At 40.2% G+C, this 22,729-nt stretch overlaps 1 protein-coding gene and 1 long non-coding RNA gene across 4 annotated transcripts in view; one reads left to right on the forward strand and one right to left on the reverse strand.

Moving 5' to 3' along the window:
* Positions 1-22,729, forward strand: part of LOC146494633 (dedicator of cytokinesis protein 3-like) — a 55,084-nt gene that overhangs the window by 19,604 nt on the left and 12,751 nt on the right. For all 3 annotated transcript variants that reach the window (XM_085145011.1, XM_085145013.1, XM_085145014.1), the window contains exons 9-42: positions 524-678; positions 859-940; positions 1,019-1,079; positions 1,170-1,317; positions 2,329-2,417; positions 3,901-4,026; positions 7,035-7,159; positions 7,258-7,420; positions 7,551-7,657; positions 8,282-8,453; positions 8,536-8,633; positions 9,015-9,098; positions 9,198-9,298; positions 9,410-9,491; positions 9,885-10,055; positions 10,716-10,908; positions 11,066-11,193; positions 11,293-11,439; positions 11,548-11,646; positions 11,739-11,833; positions 12,027-12,102; positions 12,228-12,328; positions 12,424-12,482; positions 14,112-14,260; positions 14,373-14,458; positions 14,569-14,595; positions 14,688-14,783; positions 14,873-14,933; positions 15,039-15,132; positions 17,934-18,082; positions 20,355-20,441; positions 20,699-20,803; positions 21,788-21,929; positions 22,350-22,516. In XM_085145011.1, the coding sequence (XP_085001137.1) occupies positions 524-678; positions 859-940; positions 1,019-1,079; positions 1,170-1,317; positions 2,329-2,417; positions 3,901-4,026; positions 7,035-7,159; positions 7,258-7,420; positions 7,551-7,657; positions 8,282-8,453; positions 8,536-8,633; positions 9,015-9,098; positions 9,198-9,298; positions 9,410-9,491; positions 9,885-10,055; positions 10,716-10,908; positions 11,066-11,193; positions 11,293-11,439; positions 11,548-11,646; positions 11,739-11,833; positions 12,027-12,102; positions 12,228-12,328; positions 12,424-12,482; positions 14,112-14,260; positions 14,373-14,458; positions 14,569-14,595; positions 14,688-14,783; positions 14,873-14,933; positions 15,039-15,132; positions 17,934-18,082; positions 20,355-20,441; positions 20,699-20,803; positions 21,788-21,929; positions 22,350-22,516 (3,825 nt within the window). The remainder of the gene's footprint in view (positions 1-523; positions 679-858; positions 941-1,018; positions 1,080-1,169; positions 1,318-2,328; positions 2,418-3,900; positions 4,027-7,034; positions 7,160-7,257; positions 7,421-7,550; positions 7,658-8,281; positions 8,454-8,535; positions 8,634-9,014; positions 9,099-9,197; positions 9,299-9,409; positions 9,492-9,884; positions 10,056-10,715; positions 10,909-11,065; positions 11,194-11,292; positions 11,440-11,547; positions 11,647-11,738; positions 11,834-12,026; positions 12,103-12,227; positions 12,329-12,423; positions 12,483-14,111; positions 14,261-14,372; positions 14,459-14,568; positions 14,596-14,687; positions 14,784-14,872; positions 14,934-15,038; positions 15,133-17,933; positions 18,083-20,354; positions 20,442-20,698; positions 20,804-21,787; positions 21,930-22,349; positions 22,517-22,729) is intronic.
* Positions 16,884-17,947, reverse strand: LOC146494634 (uncharacterized). Its single transcript, XR_014871419.1, has 2 exons — positions 17,227-17,947; positions 16,884-17,108 (listed from the first exon to the last, which is right to left on the reverse strand). It is a non-coding gene; the product is annotated as an uncharacterized LOC146494634 (long non-coding RNA).

Consider the following 22,729-nt stretch of genomic DNA (forward strand, 5'->3'; position numbering starts at 1 on the left):
GATGCGCTGTAAAGTCTGTCTGGCTTTGGGCCCAAGAAGAGCGAAACTAGTGCGATAGCTATAAAGATTTACATAAGCATAAACTGCTGTTAGCACAGTAAAAGCACAGTGTCTTCTTGTAAGCGCACTTTAGCTTAACAAGTAAATATGTGAGTTTCAGAGGTCTTATAAACTTTGTGGATTTTGTGCATTCACATATGCATATGAAAGCGTCCTCTTTTCATTGTTAAACTTATACATTATATAAACACAGGATATTGCACCCTCCCTTATAGCAAAGCCACCAATTTTCCATCACTCTGTTCATCTTTCATATCCTAATTGGGATGAAATCCTTCATCTCTACTGACTCCACTATAAATAGACTCTAGTTACAACACTGTAAAGCTTATTTATGAATTTTTCAACAGTTTCAATACTTCCATTGATCTGTTTAATAAACATATCTATATACAGAGTGGCAGGTATTTGGCCTCGCTTGCAGTGTGGTCTTGTGAGCGGTCACTTTCTTTTTCGTTCTCAGGGTGATAGCATAAGACAGCGCCATGGTGACGGTTGCCGTGTCCCTGTGTCGCACCACCTCTTCATCAACCTGAAGAGCTTCACTTACAACAGCATCAGCGAGGATGCAGACGTCTTCTTTTCTCTGTACGACAGTCGCGAGGCCAAACAGATCAGGTACACTGAGGAGCCTCAGCGCGCACAGAACAGCCTTGAATGGGCTTACAGTAAAGTACAAACTGTATCTGTTCAAGAGCACAAACATACATACACATCTACACACAGTCTCTGTCCAGCAGATTGAGGCATTCTGTGGTTGTCAGACACTCTGAAACTGTGATTTGGCTTCGTTTGCAGTGAAAAGTTCATGGTGAAACTGAACAAAAATGGAGGACCAAAGAATCCAGAGAAGGTTGATCGCCTGTGTGCTCTCTTCACGGTAAGATATCTGTACTTTTTTTTTACTTTTTTGTTCCTTCTTGAATCTGTTAACATTTGTTTTCCTGTCTCCCTGTAGGACCTAAGCAGCAAAGACTTGAAGAGAGACCTGTACATTGTTGCACATGTCATAAGAACTGGTAAGTAACAAGTGTATGATGACGTCTTACTCATGGTTATACCTTTTTAGTGGTTCTTCTTAGCAAATTATATCTCTGTTTGTTTTACAGGCCGAATGCTGCTGAATGACTCAAAGAAAGGCCCGCCGCATGTGCAGTATAGGCGACCTTATGGCTGCGCTGTACTTGCCATGAGTGATGTTTTCCACACCATCACCGACCTCAAAGAAGAGAAGGACTTTGTGCTCAAAGTTTATACGTAAATATACCACTGAAGCTATTCTTCTTTTTCTTTTTCTTCTCCATCTGCTTAGCCTTTTCATTGCTGTAAGACTTCTTGCTTTTGTGAATATAGGGTTAACGAGTCTGTGAGGAGCAGCAGGAATCTGTAAATGTTCTCGAAATGTTGAGCATGACAACCTAGTGTTACACTGCTGATGCTTGGTGTGTTTTTGACCAGAATGATAATGAAGCGTCCTCTGGAAAATCAATAGCTTCTCACCCTGGGCCTGAGATAGGGCACTTGGCATGTTGTGAATCTGGCTGCTTCTGTTAGGCTTTGCCACAGAAAGACACTCCTGTACACCAGCCAGCCCAGCGAAGGAGGGAGACACAGAGAAGGAGAGGGGAAGAGGCCGAGAGAGATGACACATAGATAATTGAGCAAAGATAGAGGACAAAGCAAAAATAACGCCACGCTCAGCATATTTTCTTGTCAGTCAACAGTTAGAGTGTCTCCTCGTATCTGCACTGTCCTTCTCTGAGCTCGCTCCCGGTCAGTGATCGTCTTTACACTTTGCCATCCAGTTACGTTCTGTTTTTCTTGTGGAGTACCATACAGCAGCTCAGTGTGAAATAAAGATTTCTCGAATAGAAAACCGCCGTTTTTATTGGCTTTCTCGGTGGACGCAAAGATCCCTTCCCTTTAAAAAGGAAGCAGTGATTCAGTGCTGAGCTGCCTCCAAACTGTCGGCTCTTATATCGCTCCAGTATGTGCATTTCCCCATGCCTTTCCCAGGGGCCTTTGGGCCCACAGTAATGAAAAAGGCTGGTAGAGAGCTGACTGTCAGGTTTGCTTAGTGCGCTGTGCATTTCGGCTAATGTGCTGCTTGATAGCACCTCCCCCTGCTGCTACCTTTTCTCCAGGAGGAAATCGGCTCTGGGACTCATGCTGCTCGTGCAGTCCCCATACACACAGTCCTGAACCATCCATCTGGACCCTCTGATGGGTGTGTTGTTAACAGCCGTCCCCAACTGTCTTTCTCTCCAGATGTAACAATGAGAACGAATGGTACCAGGTACATGAGAACATCATCCGCAAGTCTAACACCAAGTATTCAGCCCCCAGCACCAACTATGGTAAATATGCTGTTTCTGCTGATCTCCCATTAAATTTCCACCTCTGTTTTTCTTTTCTTTTCTTTTCTTTTCTTTTCTTTTCTTTTCTTTTCTTTTCTTTTCTTGTTTTTTCTTGTTTTTTCTTCTTTAAAGTAAAAATACAAATATAGCCTTGTTTCCAAAAAAAGCTAGTTAGATGTAAACAATAACAGAACGTCCCATATTTAATTCAAAATTGTAAACAAACAGCACACATTTTAAAAAAAAAGAACATTAAGCTCATCTCGAAGCCAACAACACATTTCTGAAGCTGGGACAGGGGCATGTTTACCACCACGTTGCATCACTTCTTTTTTTTTAAACAAAACTCTGTAAGTGTTTGGGAACTGACAAGACAAATTGCTGGTGTTTTGAAAGCAGACTGTTGATATTGTATTTCAGCTTTTCAGGGACCTCATTTGTTGTATTTCTGATTTGTGATATTTTAAATATTTTCAGTAGTCGACAGGTCAACTGCTACAAGGAGCCCAGTTTAGCGCTGGGAATCTTTCATTGTGGAGAAGAATCTATGTTGGCATTGTATTGCTGAATCAAGAAGGCTTTTCCTTAACAATAACAACTGAATGGCATGCTGTCTATAGCCTTCCAGTGTTCACAAATATACCTCCACATATTCTGGCTATCTAATTGTGCGCTGATAACAAGCTTGCTAATACCCATTCCTCTTAAAACAAACACCCAGAGTTGTCCACAATTTCCAAAAAGAAATTCAGTGGGCAGTGGAAAACTGTCCCGTGATTCGGCTCACAGGACTCCTCGGTCTGTTCTAAATGGGCTCTGGTGTCCCAGTATTTTTTTAAACTTAGTTTAATGGGGGTTTTTTGGACAATTTTATCTGTAACTTTTTTACAACTGTACTTAAAAATGGGGCTGTTTAACTATAAACTTCTTAATGAAAACAAAACACCTGTATATTCAACTGCAACACATGCAGCACATGCAACTCAGCCAATTTGTTTTCTGCTTTCAAAAGATCGCCTCGAGTCTCGTTAAACCGTCTTGCTTTGTGAAATATTGAAAAGTGGAGAGACTGTAAGGGTTGTTCTTTCATAATTCACTGTTACATCTCTCCCTATGAGTATCTCATAGGTTATTTAAGACTCAGGCCTCACAATAATACGTCCCCGGATTTGTGCAAAACCCATATTTTCCCTCGATTCTTTGTGTAATTCCAGAACCCAATTTTTCCCTCCCTCCTAATGTTCTGGCTCTGATCACGTCTCTCCATTCACTCTTCTGTCTGTCTTCTCCTCCCCCACATTCTGACTAATGTCCTTTAAATACCCCTCTTTCCCTCCCTTCTTACATCTCTCTTCTTCTTTGTCCCTGTGCTGTCTTTTATTCGATTCTGATTTCCACCCACGACCTCACACCTCTTCATTTGCCCTTTTCCCAATTTACACACGATCATTTATGCCCACCATCCTTTTGCCCCTGCCTCCAGGCCTCATCATTTCCCTGCAGCTGCTGCGAGGTGAGCTGGAGCAAATCCGACGGGAGAACCAGGCTGTGTTCAACAGGGCTTTGGCACTTACACGCAAACTGGGTTTCCCAGATGTCATCTTGCCAGGTAAGGAGGCAAAAAGTAGAGGGCTATAATGGACAAAGAGAAGTTCAGTGTACAGCCTCAGCTTTAAACTGTTAAACTACATCTAACTACATGCAACCTTTACTGTTTTAATGCCTGGCATCCACTAGAGCATCAAAAAGCGAAAATCGTCTGAGCAGGTAGCAAAGAAAACTTGACAGTCGCCTCCTGATTGGATGTTATAAGTCACATAAATGAATCCAAAATGTTTTAGCTTGGCTCACACACCTTCAGTTGTTTAATCCTTTATGGGTAATTCATGTCTTGTCCTTCTCTGGCAATTGATTATCTTTGTTTTCCAAATATACAGGAACAGTTCCACCTCATTACTGGTCCAAGCAAAGAACTCTCCAGTCTTACTATTAGCCCAAAAACCAACCCTTTGCTTTGTGTGTACACTGGCAAATGAATGCCAATATACTTAATGGTCATGTTGCATGGTTTACAGGCATGTTATTATAGCTATTCCAATCTGGATAGAGACTGGAAAACATGTAGGTGTGAGTAGCATATTGCAGTAGTGGAAAATAACACAGTAAGTACATTTACTCCAGTACTCCACTAACGTACTTGCACTAGGGTAGAAGATTTGATACTGCTTGGTACCCCCACATGTCATTGTACTTTTTCCTGCTGATGTTTGTAGGTGGTTTAGCTAACAGATTAATGACTGTACTATTTATCAGGACTTTACTTTCAGAATATGGTACAATTTATAAAACATAGTGCTTGTACAAAGTGTATGAAATCAGTGAGCCTGCATCACATTTCAGAAGTCTTTAAGTAATCTTTGTTTAGAGACGATTCTACTGTAGCCCTCCCTGCTTAGAGAGTTTGAAGCTCTCTGTATAAAATAGCTAAAACCAGCGGATTACAAACTTATGTTATACACTCCACGGCCACTTTGTTGGGTACACCTGTTCTGCTTAATGTTAACTGAAGTATCTAATCAGCCAATCATGTAACGACAACCCATTGTACAGACATGGTCATGATGATCTGCTGAAAAACTCCGTATCAGAATGGGTGAGAAAGGTGATTTAAGTGACTGTGAAGATGGCATGGTTGTTTTTGAGTATTTCAGAAACTCCCAGTCTACGGAGGTTTTCCCACAAAGCCATGTCCACTTTTTACAGAGAATGAGGATAACCTTATTCTTCTGCAGACGTGTTGACGCCAGGCTGGTTTGAACTTACAGGAGAGCACCTGTAACTCAAATTAGCACATGCTACAACCAAGGTATCCAGAAGATCCTCTCTGAACCCACAACATAATGAAACTTGAAGCAGATGGGCTACAGTCGCAGAAGACCACACATGCCACTCCTGTCAGTTGAGAACAGGAAACTGAGGCAACAATTCACACAAGCACACCAAAAACAAGCAATTGAAGATCGCAAAAAATGTTGCTTGTTTTAATGAGAGTCAATTTCTTATAATTTGGCCAAAACAACATGAAGGCACGGATCCGTGCTGTTCTGTATCAACAGTTGAAGCTGATGGTGGTGGTGGTGACATAATGGCGTGGGGGATATTTTCCTGGCACACTCTGGGCCATTAGCACCAGCTGAACATCATTTAAACACCACCTGCCTGTGTATTGTTGCTGACCATGTCCATCCATTTATCACCACTGTGTAGACTATCTTCTGTTGACTGCTTCCAGCAGGATGAAGCACCGTTTCACAAAACATCAATCATCTTAAACTGTTTTTCCAAGCATGACAATGAGTTGACTGTACTTCAATGGCATCCAAAGTCACCAGATCTCAGTCTAATAAAGCCTCTTTGAAGTGTGCTTAAATGCAAGATTTACATCATTGTGCAGCTGACAAATCTGCAGCAACTGTGTGATGCTGTCATGTCAATATGGACCAAAATCTCTGAAGAACGTTTTCCACAATGCTGGATAGTGGAAAATTCAGACTCTTCTAAAGGTAAAAATGGGTCCTGCCCAGTACTAGCAAGGTATACCTAATGAAGTGGCCAGTGAGTCTATACGCGTGACACACAAAAACAATTTTTTGCAGAAAAAACACTTTCCCTTTTATACCAAGTGCATTCAGCTTGTGTTCTCTATGTACTTGAACTTACATAGTAAGTAAGTAAAACTTTTAATTGTAATGGCGTTACGCTATGTTGTTGCAAAGTACTTTTTCCACTCCTGGTGTTTTGTAGACTCTACGTTTTTTGCTCTCTCTGCGTGAGATCAGCATGTAGGTCAGGTGCAGAACAGATTTTAAAGAGCAGAGGTCTTTAAAGATAACTCAAAGAAAGAGAAAAGGGAGAAGTGTGTTTATTTCGGAATATTTCATCAGCTGACATTGCAGTGCTTTGTGTCTACGGAGAATGCATAATCCTGTCCTCTCATCCCCTCTCCAGCTTATTTCCAGTTAGCCTGAAATACCTCCCAATATCACTCCTTGTGAGTCATCTGTCCCCAAGGAAATGACTTGATATAAATAACTATAATCTGACTTTATAAATAACTGCAATATCTGCATGCACTGTTGCTACTGATATTTCTTTCATTAAACTCTGACCGAACAAAAGGTGCTGAGGCAGTCATGAGCTGGTTTATTGCAACTCAGTGGGGTCACTTTGCATTGAGGAGAATGTGACATACAGTGCACATTAAGTCCACATGAAGGCTTAATTTATGTTGACCGCTCACACTTCCTCCGTGGAGCAGAGGCTCGCATGAACATGGCTGGAGACAGGGTTGTTGTCGTAGTTGGGGAATTTCAGAGATGTCTTTGCCTTCCTAATGCAGATTAATTGTTTTCCAACTCCAAACTTCCAGATTATTTTTTCATACTCAGCTGACCTCAAAGTGATCTTACTTGAGGCAGTCATATTTTTCAAAACTCCCTCTGGAGCCACAAAAGGCTTCATCATTTTTTTCTCTCTCACGAACAGCAGCGTTCTCTCTGACAAATCTGTGAAATCATTTCCCCTCTAAGTAAAATTCGGGCTGTTTAATTTTCCTAGGTGACACACGCAATGACCTGTATCTGACCCTGGAGCGGGGGGAGTTTGAGAGGGGCGGCAAAAGTGTCCAGAAGAACATCGAAGTCACGCTCTATGTGCTCTACGCCGACGGCGACACACTCAAAGTATGACGCATGTGCACATGAGTTAATACGAGCCATATCGTCAGTATATGAACTACAGCAAGTCTAACCTTCCTCCCATGGTTTTGCTTTTTTTGCAGGATTGCATCAGTTTAGGCAGTGGGGAGCCTAACACCTCTGAATATCGCTCGTTTGTCCTGTATCACAACAACAGTCCTCGCTGGAGTGAGATGGTCAAGCTGCCCATTCCTATAGACCGTTTCAGAGGCTCCCACCTACGATTTGAATTCAGACACTGCTCCAGTGAGTCAGTAATGCAACCCAGTGGCACCCCCAGTACACACGTTTATTCGGATGATTGCTCACAGTATGCAAGGTTTATGCAGCATAGTTAAGTATATGATTCAGGATACTGTGATGTGTTTCCTTTCAGCTAAAGACAAAGGGGAGAAAAAACTGTTTGGTTTTGCCTTCACTCCTCTGATGAGAGAGGATGGGACCACACTCTCAGATGAGAGTCATGAGCTGTATGTGTACAAGGTAAGATGCTGCAGACATGTGGTGCTCTGCAGCAGCTGTAGAAAGTGACTCATACACGAGTGAAAGTCTGCCTTTATGCAACATCTTATCCTTGTTAGCTGCCTGACATGTCGTCAGTTTTTGATATGTGATCATGCATGTGTACTTAGCACATTAAAACATAATTATGTAAATAACTGAGCAAAACACCGAGGTCTAGTGTGGCAGTTGGCTGGGTTTTTTTTACTGCTCCCAGAGAGAAGAGCCAAATTCATTTTCCCATTTACCATTTTTGACTGATATTTAATGGTAAATACACTACATATACAAGGCACATTCACATAGAGCTTTTACACGCAGGGCTTCTCCTAACATGCACGTATTCTGATGGATAAATTTGGGGCAGTTTGGGGGGTTTGGTACCTTGCCCAAGGACACAAGGACATGGAATTTGGAGGAGCTGGGTACCTTATGTTTAGTGTAAAACCCGCTCGACCTTCTGAGCAACAGCTGCCAAAAGCCACAGCTACAGCCACCCTGTTATTGACTAGAACTGCAGCTCTTTTTGCTGCAGTATTCTTTCATTAAATATTAATTGTCCACATGTGTGTGTCCAGCTCTTACTGTTCCATTTCAATCCTCTAGTGTGATGAAAATGCCACCTTCAGCAACCAGGGCCTTTATCTGAGCCTGCCCTGCTGCAAGGAGGACTTTAACAGCTGCCCCAACCTACCTGCTAACCTTCCCTTCCAGAGAAGCCCCAAAGAAACCTTCTGGGTCTCTACAATACTCTGCTCCACCAAACTAACACAAAATGGTAATCTACCACCTTATACATGCTGCTCTTCCATGCTGTGTCTTCCTGGTCAGTTCAGCTTATTTGGATTTCTTTCTTTCAGTGGACCTTCTGGCTCTTCTTAACTGGAAAGCCCACCCAGACAGGGTGTTGGACATCCTCGGTCGACTACGCCAAATCAGCGGGGAGGAGATTGTCAAGGTTATTATTTCTGTAACTGTAGCTTTACTGAGTTCAGTTTTTTTGACAATATGTGAAGATCATTTGTTTTATTATCCTATTATGATTTTATTTTGTTTATTTGCTAAATATTGTGTTGTTGTGATTAAGGAGTAGGATTTCTTTGTGTGCATCCAAAATACACATAAAGTTTTTGTAGTATTTAGAGAAATTGCGTTGAGCTGGTCTGTTGAGCTGTCACATTAGCGTGTCAGAAAAAAAAAACAGAAATGTTTTTAAAATGTTTGTGATGACGGGGCTATCCTTTTTTCTTTTTTCCTTGTTTCTATTTTAGTTAGCAGTAAAGCCTTTAATGCGATGCTTGTTTTGAGACGTGCTCTTTTTGTTCCCCTCTCTTTGCAGTTCTTGCGAGATGTCCTGGATACGCTCTTCTGTCTTTTAGATGACAACACTGATAAATACGGGCCGCTGGTTTTCCAGTCTTTGGTAAGAAAATGAAAGGAGCTGTACTCACACATTAAAACATGTATTGTGACTTTTAGGAAGAGGAAGTGTTTTACAATTTATATGTATTTGTGTGCTCAGGTCTTCATCATTAACCTGCTCAGGGACAGCCGTTTCTACCACTTCAGACCCGTCATGGACTCCTACATACAAAACCACTTTGCAGGAGCTTTGGCATACAAGTATAAAAACATTTACCAAATTCTTTGAAGTCAGTCTGTAGCACAAATAAAGAAGAAGCTCAGGTTCTGGTTATGCGCAAAGTGTCTTACTTTGAGACAATTTGTCTGCAGAGAGCTGGTTCGATGTCTAAAGTGGTACATGGACCGTTCAGCTGAGGTTGTCCGACAGGACCACATACAGGAAGCCATGAGGGTAAAGTCTCGCACTCACTTCGCTTCTGGTTCTTCCTTGGCTCATTCTGCAGCGATTAATTAGCATGGCATGAGGAAATGGTCAAACAGATGTGCTGATAAGGAATAATGTGACACCGTATGAGGCCTCAGGAAGCGGATGTCCTTCTGAAAGAAAAGCTAATGAAAGGAAGTTATTAAAAATGACATACATAGTGCAGCATTTCCATGTGCTCTTTGAATTTCCTTTGTGATTGAATCTCTTAAACAGATACTTTGTCACAGGGCCTGATTAGAAGCATTTGTTTTATGTATTGATTTTCAATATTCAACTCATCCAGCATGCAAGTTTCATTCTTTGTTTGGAAACTGATGAAGTGACTCCCTATCTACATCTCCTCAACAATCACCTCAGGCGTTAGAGTATCTGTTCAAGTTCATCGTCCAGTCTCGTATCCTGTACTCAAGAGCCACCTGCGGGATGGAGGAGGAGCAGTTCAGAGCCAGCATCCAAGAGCTTTTCCAGTCGATCCGCTTTGTCCTGAGTCTGGATAGCCGCAGCTCAGAGAATCTGGTGTTCACACAGGTCAGACGCTTCACACTTCACGGCCAACAACCATTTCCCTTTAAACTACTCTCAAAACCCCCCTTATGTCACCTGCTCACCAGCCATTTTTATCTTTTGTTATAATTTTTTTTTGTAATTTTCAGTTTTATTCACTCTCAGTTTGCATTCATATTTCATTGCTTGAGTTTGTTAACTTCTTTTATTCCTGTGACTTTTATTTGTTGTGTTCTGTGATTGATGCTTCCATCCTTCACTGCCACTGTTGAGCCCTCCTTGGCTTGATTTTTGGACAGTCTAGGGCTTTCATCAGCTGCATGCCTCTCTGTGTTCATGCTCCTGGGCTGTCATCCTCCTCAGTAAGTTACAGCGCCCCCTTGTGTTTGTTCCACAATGCAGCAGATGCTGCGCAACCTGACCCTGGATCTGAAAGATTAGATGTTTTAATTTGAGAGTAAATATAAAATTAACTAAACCGTTTTGTGCATCAACACATTTGCTGGATTCCTTTGAGTTTCCGCTTAATTTGTTTTTTCATTTTATGTGTGTATGTCATGGAGAAAGGCATTTTCATTCATTTGTATTATGACTTTCAGTTTATTTGTAGCATCTTTGAAACTGAATATTTGTTCCATATGTATTCTACTAATTGCAGCTCTGTGCTTTTGTTTCCCTCTCAAGGCAGCGCTGTTGAACAGCTTCCCTGATATCTTTGATGAGCTGCTGCAGATGTTCACTGTTCAGGAGGTAGCCGAATATGTCAGGGGCACCCTAGGGAGCATGCCCAGCACAGTAGACATTGGCCAGTCTATGGATGTGGTCAAGCTGCAGTCTATTGCTCGCACAGTCGAGAGCCGCCTCTTTTTCTTCCCCGGTGAGCCAAATGTGAAGGTTTTAAGAAAATGTTTTTCTCTGAAGATGACAGAACAGCATGGTCTGACAGTTTCAGCCCATGCAAATCTAATGTGCGTACAGTGTGTTTTTCGTTTTATATTCAGTTTGCTTCCTTCTTTTCTTTCCCCTTTTGCCAGAATCTCGTAGTATATTGTTGCCAGTGGTTTTACATCACATCCACCTGCATCTACGCCAGCAGAGGGAGCTGCTCATTTGTTCTGGGATCCTGGGCAGCATTTTTTCAATAATCAAGACAAGCTCCATGGTACAGATCCCTGTTCTCTGTGCATACTTAACACATGTATGCTAATGTTTTTTAGTTGCGCTGCATCTGTCAGTTTACTCCTTTGGTTTTTGTTTCCAGGAGTCTTCTGTTCAGGAGGAGGTGGAGATGATGGTGGAGAGCTTACTGGATGTGCTGCTGCAAACTCTTCTGTCCATCATGAGCAAATCTCACTCTGTGGAGACATCCAGAGGACAAAGATGCCCCCAGTGCACTGCTGAGATAACGGTAAGCTGTCGCGCAAGCAGCATCTTTGATGGACAGTAAAAATAAATTCCATTTAGTTCATCGTTTTCTTCATTAACCTTTCTGTGTCTGCGATGTTCTTGCATGCAGGGGGAGTATGTTTCCTGTCTTCTGTCCCTGCTCCGGCAGATGACAGAGATCCATTTTCACCATCTACTCAACAACTTCCACAGCAAGGAAGAACTAAAGGTGGGAAACTCTCTGAGTCTCAAAGCTTTGTGCAGTGGCCTATTTACTACATTTCAGAACTGCATACTCTTTCTTAATATATTCCTCTGCAGGAGTTCCTGTTGAAGATCTTCTGCGTGTTTCGCAATCTGATGAAACTGACTATCTTCCCCCGTGACTGGAGTGTCATGCGGCTCCTAACCAGTCAGTGAGTCTGCTTTTTCCATTTCTGTCATGCAGTCTTTGTCCCAGAGATGGTAAGGGAATACAGCCAACCATTAGATCAGGCTTTCTTCAGATAATCCTACTCTGAAGGTGATGCTTGTGTTGCAAGATGTTTCATCTATTTTTGGCACCTAGCTCATTTTGTAAGCTGACAGGGTAATGTTTGCTTTCTGCAGTATCATCGTAGTGACAACACAGTTTCTGTCTCCGGCACTGCACAAGAACTTCTCAGATGCAGATTTTGATTTCAAGGTGCGTGTTAGGAGAGCAGCTAGTGCTCACTACACCATGAAGCCACACAGCAGCTAACTAGCGCAATTTAAATGCCATTCAGTGTTGCGTTTTTTTACTTTTGTTTATAATTCTTTGTCTGTCAGGTGTGGAACTCCTTTTTCAGCCTCACTGTGCTGTACATCAACCAGCCCAGCCTGCAGTTGGAGTCATTAGGTCCTGCAAAGAGAAAGAAAGTCCTAGATAAGTAAGAGTTTTTTTAATTGTGTGTGCTTTCTTCCAAGCATCGTGTTAATTATGTCATTTTCGACATTTGATCTCTTTTTGCTGTTCTATTTGTAGGTATGGTGACATGAGAGTTATGATGGCATATGAGCTCTTCAGCATGTGGCAAAAATTAGGTTTGTGATGCCCACTTTTAGCACAGATACATACATGTATCCCTAGCAATTACACTATTGTGAAAAATTCTCAAGCCATTCCTCATTTCTGTTTATTTTGATAGGAAAACTGGGAATTGGGTGGAACGACTTATTGAAACTTGCAAAAATCCATGAAAATAATGACTATAAGGCAAAAACAGAGTTTTATAGTTACAATGTGCTTGAAAGGCAGTATTTGGTATGACCACCTTTACTCTTCAGCACAGCCTGAGCTCCTGAGAATAGTTCTCCAGGCTTTTTGAAGGACGTTCAAAGCTCTTCTTTGGATGTTGGCTGGTTTTTGTTCCATTCTTTGTCACGATGATCCCACACTGCTTCAGTAATATTGAGGTCAGGGCTCTGGGGAGGCCAGTCCATGACTGATAATGTACACTTTACCTCATTGACGGTGTGTTTGGGATCATTTTCAAGTTGAAAAATGAAGCCTAAGGCAATCAGAAGCATTTTAGATGGTATTGTGTGGTGGAATAAAACTTGACTGCACTTTTCTGGCTTCACCACCAGCTGAAATGCAGTCCCAAATCATGACAGATTCTCCATGTGTTTTAGAATTGCCTTTAGATACATGCTGTTCTACCTCTTTCCTGACCTCCTCTGTACATATTGAAAGCAATTTGAACCAGAAATTTCATTTGGATTAAGCACTCCATGAAACTTGGCCACTGATTCATTGATGTCAGATGTCCTCCACTTGACCAATTTCCTCAAATTCTGCTAAAAAACGCAACTCACCATTTTCTCATATACCAAGTTTGCAGCTAATAGCTCTTTGGGATTCACCTTGCTAGCAAAACAATACAGTTTAGGCCTGTCAAACTGTGCTATTTTTTGTAGCTTTAACAAAAGAAATTAGAACAAGTGTGTTTTGGTGACATGCTTCTAGCAATACCGTGCATAAAAATACAGTTTAGAACTGATTGTATGCTAAGCTGTTGTGTAGAAACAACAGAGGTTCATTCTTTGAATCGGGCATGTTTTTTTATGCTTGAAAAACTAAGTGTTAAGTTACTTAACATCTGTTTACATCCCTGCAACCCTGCATCCAATTTAGAGTTGCGGGGTTGCTGGAGCCTATGCTAGCTAACATAGGGTAACAGGCTGTGTACACCTTGAAGAGGTCACCAGGCTGTGGCAGGGATAACACAGACACAGACAACCATTCAATGACCAATTAACGTAACGTAACGTGGACAGATACAGGGGGAATATTCACATTCCACAAAATCCAGCAGGTGGTTGGTAGATTTAAACCCAGGACCTCCTTGCTAGGAAGCAACCAGGCTAACCACCATGCCACCCAGAAAAAAAAGGGATTTCTCCGAATGTTTTTTGAAAATGTACAAGTACAGTGACTGGAGCAAACATGAATGACAGAGCAGCTGATGCCCAAAGAAAAACTCTTAGACACCCTCAGAAAACCTGGAGAACTATTGCTCAAGACCACTTTAAAAAAGTAAAATATGTTCGGCTACTTCATAGCAAAGTATAAAGAAATAAACGGTGGCTCAAGACTTTTCACAGTACTACGTATATCCATGAAATTAGTGCAAACAAACAGGTCTGTCTGTATGAATCTTCTTAATCCAGGAGACAATAAGCCACACTTCATCCCAGGAATGATGGGTCCCTTCCTTGGTGTTACGCTGGTTCCACAGACCGAGGTTCGAAATATTATGATCCCAATTTTTCATGACATGATGGATTGGGAGCAGAGGAAAAACGGAAACTTCAAACAGGTAGCATAATTATGACATTGCACTATGAAATTAACCCATTGTTAGCTTGCAGCGATGGACAGGCTCTTTGTCACATAACATCTTTTGGCTGAATGTGTTTGTGCTTGTGTAGGTGGAGGCAGAGCTGATGGATAAGCTGGACAGCATGGTGTCGGATGGGAAAGGCGATGACAATCACAGAGAGCTCTTCAGCTTGCTGTAAGCATCAAACCCGTGTTTAGCGAGCCTGTGGAGTGATATTCAGGATAATGCCACTCTATTAGTATTTCCTTCTAACACGCTTCTTTTTTGTTTTGTCGTCACCCGAGGACCCAACTGTTTGGTCCGTATCCAAGGTGAATGGACTGGCAGACATATTTATTCATATGTGTTGCATTTCTGTGCTCATCGCCTTTGGTAAAAATGATTTAATGTATTTTCTGTGCAGCCTGCTGGAGAAGATTGAGCAGGAGACCTGGAGAGAAACAGGAATCTCATTTGTCACATCAGTCACAAGACTTGTTGAGCGAATACTAGATTACAGGTAGGCTAAAATGTAGTTGTCATCTTAACTATGTTGCTTTCTAATAATAAATCGCAGAGCAATAAGAAGTAAACATGTCATATTTATAGGGACTGCATGAAAGGAGATGAGATGGAGAACAAGAAAATTGGTGGCTCTGTCAATCTTATGGTGAGAAGTTTCACGAGTTTTTATTCTGGATTTTATAAAAGCATATATTAATATTTTCAAAAGTGTGGAGACAAATTCACCATTCGTGTTTATTTTGAAAATCAGAACTTCTACAAATCAGAGGTCAACAAAGAAGACATGTACATCCGTTATATCCACAAGCTGTGTGACCTGCATCTCCAAGCAGAGGACTTCACAGGTACCTGAGATATTTAATGGAATATCCTTTAGAGTTTGCACATGAGAATTAAATAAATGCAACAAAAGAATGCAAGATTTGACCTTCTCTCTTTGCCTCTGTGCAGATTTTAATTCAACAAAAAAGTCTCTCTTATGCCAGTCTGAGATACTGACCTTTCATATTGCTGTTTTATGACTGCACAGGACAATGATGCAAGCAGCAGAAGGGAGGATGCTGTTGCTGTGTAGTCATAATTTGCAACTTTGTGGACTGTTGTTATTAGCCTGCTAGCACTACCCCCACAGTTTTTAGCCACACACACAAATGAATTGTTCCTGGTGAAATTCAGTTTGACTTCATGTTCAGGAGAGCGTGTACACGTGCACACCCTTTGATGGACGTCTCCTTCATGCACCAGTTGATTTATTACTCCTCCACATGAGACTTTACATACTTACTAGCTTTGCTTCACATAGTTGGGGTTTTTTGTTGCCTAAGAAGAATGAACTATTCAGCAGGTAGCTGCAGTGAGTCAGCTTTCAGCATCAGAGATTCGGGGATCGTCCTATTCAAACTGGGGGAAACTTCACTACAGCTGACTGAATTCTTTGTTGGGCTGCAGATGAAGAAGATAATAGAGAAACTAATGGTGTGCTAAAAACAGAGACATCACACAAGTGTAACGACACCCATGGTTAAATAGATAGCTTAATATCAGGTAGAGATAATTATGTGCTGTTAGCTTAACATTAAGAAGTCAAACTATTGCATGGCGGTTGTACAGCCAGCTTTTTAATGTAAGTTGTAAATGTGAGATTTATATCACATTTATCCATTTTATTTGGAGAAGAAGGGGCTTTACAGTACATTTACGATGCGGTAATGTCACTTTAGTCACATAAAGCAGAAATCAGGGGAAGTTGTCGCGCAATCTTACTGTGTAAATGGCTTGTGTGAGTAAAGCTTTACTCACATTATCTCACATTATCAGCAGTGGTGTTATTGTGTGCGCATAAATGTAGCCAAATGTGACTAATTGAATTCAATCTTATTCATTGCCGCTTACGTAAAACAAACAACAGGCAGCTGGGAAAATGACCAAAACACATTTAAGTGTCCAGCAGAGTTGGGTGTGATTGCACATGTGGTTATTGTGTGAATCAGAACCAACATTGAAAAACTTTGCTTTTTTTTCCAAAATATGATTCAATTCAGAAGGTGGGATCAGCGGGTACAGTGGCTTCGTAGTGCTGGAACACTTACTTATTTGTTTTATTATCAGTTAATCTGCCAATTTATGTGTTTACCAGATTAATCATTCATTATGTAAAAATTCTTCTTTGGACACAAAGGATAATCAGCATAAATTGGATTTTAGTGGAAGTCTAGTGTTGGTTAAAAATTCAAATAGTCCAACCAACACTCAGAAACTCAAGGAAACTTAGTTTATCATTTTATAAGAAAAAAATCAGCAAATTGTAACAACTGAAAATCTTTTTGAACTAATAATTTCAGTTGTACTTTATGTGACATTACACCTACCAAAGTGTGTTAACTTATTCACAATTAACAAAGAGTCCATAGTGGAGACAACTCACTATCTATTTGTTTAGTTTAATATTTTTTTTTTATACTCCTCACGGTCAGAAAAATAAACAGAGAGTTATTCATTTCACACTTTAAAAAGTATAAATACTATACTTTATATATATATATAGACTTAGTTATTTAATAAGTGATGCAGAAGATTCTACGATGTCTTTTAACTCAACAAGGCCGAGGCCTATTAACTTCTCCTCAGTGATAACAATTGACTTATTGGACACGACTGAACAATTCAATATGCAGCCGAAATCTGAAACTGCCCACACGGAGAAGCCAAACGCCTTCTAGAGAAAAGGTTTACGGTCAGTTGAGACAAAGATTGATCTCTAATCTACAAGCTACAATTGGCTACAATGACAAGAGACATGTTTGGACAAGTAAAGGTGAGGCTTCAGACCTAAGAACACTACAACGCCAAGCATGGTGGTGGTGGCATCATGCTCTGAGGCTGTTTTACTGCCAGTGGTACTGTTACATTGGACAAAATGAATGAAATAGCAACCTTACCTCAAATCAACAGCTAAGTTGAAACTTGGACATAATTGGTTATTCTAACAGGACAATGATCCCAAACACACATGAGTATTGGTTTTGGAATGGATAAAGCAGGCTAACATTAAACTTCCTAAAAAAATTAATTGATTATGCTTAAAAGCCAGATCTGTGCCAGGAAGCCAACCAATTTAAATGGTCTCTGCCTTCAAGAAGAAGGGTCCAACTAGAATTACATTTACCAAATATTAGCAGAGGTGTATTTCAGCCTATGAATATACTTTTGGTCTTGTTTGAATGAGAGAAAATCCAAAATGAATTCAAACTTGTGCACACAATTCTTGTTTTTTTTTTTTTTTTTTTTAAAAACTCATTAAACATGTTGTATGCTGTGCAATTAATAAACCCTGGAAAAAAGAATGATTCAAAGAAACCATTAAATCCCAAATTTACCATGACATCCATGCCCATGATTAGTCAGCTTCAGTCAAAACTATGTTATAGGTCTGATATGGTGTTAACCGTGCAGATGCTCCTTGCAGTCTGACTGCTTTTAAACAAAAACATGATTATCAGGGGAGCTTAGGTTCAGCTGACTGTTTTATGTCATACATCATCTGTCCACAAAAACTGGACAAAAAATTTAACTGTGTCTAAAGCCTTTGGGTTTTTACTTATATAGAAGGTAATCTCAATTTTTTTTCATACCCTCTTGACAACAGAGGCAGCCTTCACCCTCCTGCTGTACTGGGAGCTGTTACAGTGGGAGGACCGGCCCCTAAGGGATTTTCTTCACTATCCCTGTCAGAGCGAATGGCAACGTAAAGAGAACCTGAGTCGTAAAATCCTCCACTACTTCAACAAGGGCAAGGCAAGTGAATATTTTTTATACCTTTCCTTTGTCTCCTGCTCCTGTTTCTGCTGACTTAAATCCAGTGTTTCATGCAAATATTAAAGGCCTGTAATTTCTGACCTGTGCTAACCTCTGACTGCACTGCAGCGGAGCCTCCAGCAGTGAGTCAAATGAGGAAATGAAGGAAAGGCTGAGTTAACTTTATAGTGATGGATCGATATTACTAGGTCGTGCTGGACAAGTCACATTTGAAGCTAAATCAACTTAGATAAATGAAAGCGACATTAAATCTTATAGCTTTTTTTTTGCTTTTTGTTCAAAGGGCTGTTTGTTCTCATCTGCAGTGCAGCTGCTCCCAAGTATAATCAGATTTTGCCCTCATTAACTCTGGGAGTGAGTCAGAGTCTTGTAGTGCTTCTATTCAATGTTTTTCCCAAGTTTTTAGTGTTTTTTACATCTTTTGCCAGCCCCAGTAATTGCATATCTCCACTTATTTTTCATAAGCTAGTCCTGCTTGCTTCTGTTAAACTAGAATTCAGAGGGGCGAAAGACACACTAACCCTTTACCCAACACTGCAGTGTAAAACCATGCTGTATAAAAGCTTTAAAATGTAATTTCATTACTTATTAGCATTTTAAACTGTAATTATGTTATTATTACCAGTATAGGCTCTTTATGAATATTTCTGTAGAGCATTAATGCTGTGTTAGGTGGGTAGTGGAGCTACTGTTCTACTATTCTATGCAATTTTCAGTTGTTATATCTTTTTACTGTTTACTGTGCAATCCAATCATCATATGTGGAAAATCATTGCAACTAAAACCAGTTAAATTAAGTTAAGAGTTCTCTGTGCTGAAGTAAACACAGACTATCATAATACAAATACAAACATGCAGCCTTTGCACGCAGCAGCGAGGGTCAGATTTCTGTTCAAATGTGATTTGCTTCCTAGAATCATTCCTCCCTGGCTGGTATTCATCCGCCAAATTGAATTAGTTGACTGGTGTTGCTGCTTTGGAGAGGACAATGCCCTCTGGACTCTGGGAGCAGCTGAGAAAGAAATAAAAGTGGCCTCCTTCATTAAATCAGTGTTATTGCTGCTCTCGTTTAAAAAGGGAAGCTGTTCTTTACCTGCTGCCGCATTTGTTACAGTTCATACACGGCGAACAGAATCTGTTTAAAGGAAAGCTTGTGAAATAAATGATGAGACTTAGAAAAATGTTTCTACTGTGTATGAATCAGAGAGAAAACAGCTAAGCCAGGTCCAGTTTTTAGATCTTTAACACTATGCTCGTCTTTTCCTCTTGTTTAAGCACAATTTTAACACATTTTAAATGTGTTTTGTAACACATTTAAAATAAACTATGCTAACCACCTTCACTTTAATACACTGCTCTGAAAAGAAATGTGACTAATAATGCTAGTTTATTTAGCAGCAACAAATTGTATCTATTAAACATTCATAGCATAATTACAACAACACAATAATAGAAAGGGCTTTGCAAAGCATAATCAAATAGATTATAATTAAATAAATAGCTTAAAAACACAAATAAAACAAGGATTAGGAAATTGAAGAAACAGTGGGAATAATATGACAGGTTAAATGAAAAAATAAAAAATGATAAATGAGGACAAAGCTGATTTAATAAAGTTTGGCGAAGTGGTTTAAAATTATATGCAGTTTGCTGCAGTTCAGTTCTCCCGGTAAGAGTTAAGAGCTTTTACATCATTGCAATTTAAATTTTCTAACATGAGATGACTCAAAAGTCTTCGCATGAATGAAAAACATAAAAAAGTTCATTTAACCGAATACAGTTTTGCAATAATAATATAGAAAATAAGAGTTGACTAATCCTAACTTTACTGCATAAAACTCATATAAACTCATACTTTTTTTTTTCATATTTCTTTTAATCCACCAGATAATTTTTTTCAGTGTAGATCTCAGTAAAGCTGCTCCTGCTTCTGCTGGTAATGAAAAATGATAAATGTAAGGTAAAACTGCCCGTAGATAGCAGACTCAGCAACACGTTCTACCACACATACCAATTAACTCTCTTATATGGAGAAATGGAAAAAATAATATTAATAAAAGAAAAAGAAAACCTGAAATCATAATGGTCTCTTTGCACTAATCTGACAATTTAGATGCTGAAATTGTTCCATTTAAAATCTTAATAACCTACAACCTTCCCAAAACACACTTTTAATGTTATGACATTTCTCTTGATTATTAAGGATAAATCAAGATTTATTCTCATTCAGCTTCATCTTATGACTTTGCAGTGCTGGGAATATGGAATCTCTCTTTGCCGGGAGCTAGCTTTCCAGTATGAGACTCTATATGATTATCAGAGCCTCAGCTGGATACGGGTAAGTCCCGCATGTTCCTCATTTCTGCTTTTCTTAACAAACAAGCATCCTTTGTGATGAAGAAGGTGGTAGTGTTGACAGCTTCCTCCGTTATCGTCATGCTCTGTTATTTGGTGTGACGCGTGCACAGCGGCAAACACAATGCCCTAATTACCTGTGCACACCCACACTCCCAAGAAAATGGAGTCAGCTCAGTAATGTGTGCGATTGCTCGATTATTCATCTTGACTCTTGCATTTTTTTTCATTCGGTGACAGAAAATGGAGGCAGCATACTATGACAACATCATTGAACAGCAGAGGATTGAACCGGAGTTCTTTCGAATGGGCTTCTATGGCAGGAAGTTTCCTTTCTTCCTCAGGGTAGGACTTTCCAAATCCAGTCTGACACAGATATAATCTTGCCGATGCCGTTTTGTTTTTTTTTAATGAATGTATTACAGAACAGTGTGAAAATTATCCTAGAATTATCACCTAAATCTCTCATTCCTGAGGGCTTTACAGAGGCTTGTTTAGATGTCTGTCCTGTTACTTTGCTCCCTGTCACTTCTTTCATACACTACAAAGACTAAGTATTGGGCTACTCATTCATTACACCTATAGGAGCTTGAAATCCATGCATAAAACTCCCATGCACAGTTTTTGTGCTAATATTAATGCCAGACGAGGTGTGGAGCTCAGCAGAGCACTGGTGAATTTTACACACTTGGTGACCCCACTATGTTGCCTGCAACTTTGCTGAGTTGCTGTGGTTCCTAAATGCTTCCACTTACAGTTTATTGGGGAATATCTACGAAGGAAGGCATTTCACAAACTCACTTGTCTTACCAGCGACGTCCCATTATTGTACCACACTCACTCAAATTTAGTGAGTTCATTAGAACAACCCATTCTTCCACAAATGTGGTTAATTTTGTAATTTGCTTACTTCAATGTCCAGTAGCTATAAAGAGTTAGGTGTACTGTACGCTTTTCAGTTAGTGCCTATCTACTGCTGCACATAAACTATACGGACACAAGTATTCAGCCATACCTCTTAATCTTTAAATTAAGACGTTCTCAGTCCACTTGTCACTGATGTATAAAATGAAGCATCTATCCATTCAGTTTGACTCTACAAACTTCAGATTATATATTTGTAGTCTGAAGAGTGCACTGGAAATCCAACCATACACCCTTTCTTGAAATGTAATTTATTTGTGCAATACCACCTAAATTTAATAGTAAATCAGACAGTACTGGAAAGAATTAAGCAATGTCCAGAGGAACACCTCACTTAAACTCTGAGAATCATTTGCAGCAGATTCTCAGCAACATTTCGGTCTTATGTCTTTTCTCTTTCTCCAGAACAAGGAGTTTGTCTGTCGCGGGTATGACTATGAACGGCTCGAGGACTTTCAGCAAAGGATGCTGGGGGAATTTCCGCAAGCCATCGCCATGCAGCATCCAAACATTCCAGACGACACCATCCTGCAAAGTGACGCTCAGTGTATCCTGGCAGTTTCACTATGGCTAAAACGACTTCATTATTTTTTCTTTAGAGTGAGAGACCATTACAACATCACTCCGCAGATGTTCATATTGCATTGAGTCATTCGAAAAGCAGTAACCAGATTTATTTTTCATTTTTGCCTGATAGATTTAATGACTTGAAAAGCAGAGCAGCTGCTCCACGTGTTGTGCATTTTATTGGCTTTTGATTACTCTGCTAAACATTTGAGTGTTGTTATTAGAGATTATTACAGATTAAATACTGAACTAAACACTGAAGTTGATTTCCAGGGTCACACAGTAAAAACGAAAGCTTTGTCTAAGTATTCCTTTTGAACATCCCCTCTGCTCTTCCTCCTCAGTGAATATGCATGTATGTCGGACTTTGTCTGTCACTTCCTTGACACTTGGCTTCTAGACTTGCAGATCTATGCGGTGACTCCAGTGTCAGACATTTCTGATGTGCCTCAGCTGGAACGTGTGCCTGAGAGGATCAAGAGTTTCTACCGCATAAACAATGTCAGCCGCTTCCACTATGACAGACCTTTCCACAAGGGGCCCAAGGACCGCGAGAATGAGTTCAGGGTACGTTGAGCCCGCAGTGCCAGCTCAGCCCATTTCTGACTCACTGTTTAGTTTTTTTACATAAAAATACTGAATATGGCTGTAACACTATTATAAAACAATGAAACTGATCCAACTCTGTGGAAATTGCAGTGTAATTATGCAGACATTTTTTCATTTAAGAGACGTAAGCAGTAGGGGTGCAACGATACTCGTATCGATATTGAACCGTTC

The sequence above is a fragment of the Neolamprologus multifasciatus genome, chromosome 20, assembly GCF_963576455.1.
Source record: "Neolamprologus multifasciatus chromosome 20, fNeoMul1.2, whole genome shotgun sequence".
NCBI classification, from domain to species: Eukaryota; Metazoa; Chordata; class Actinopteri; order Cichliformes; family Cichlidae; genus Neolamprologus; species Neolamprologus multifasciatus.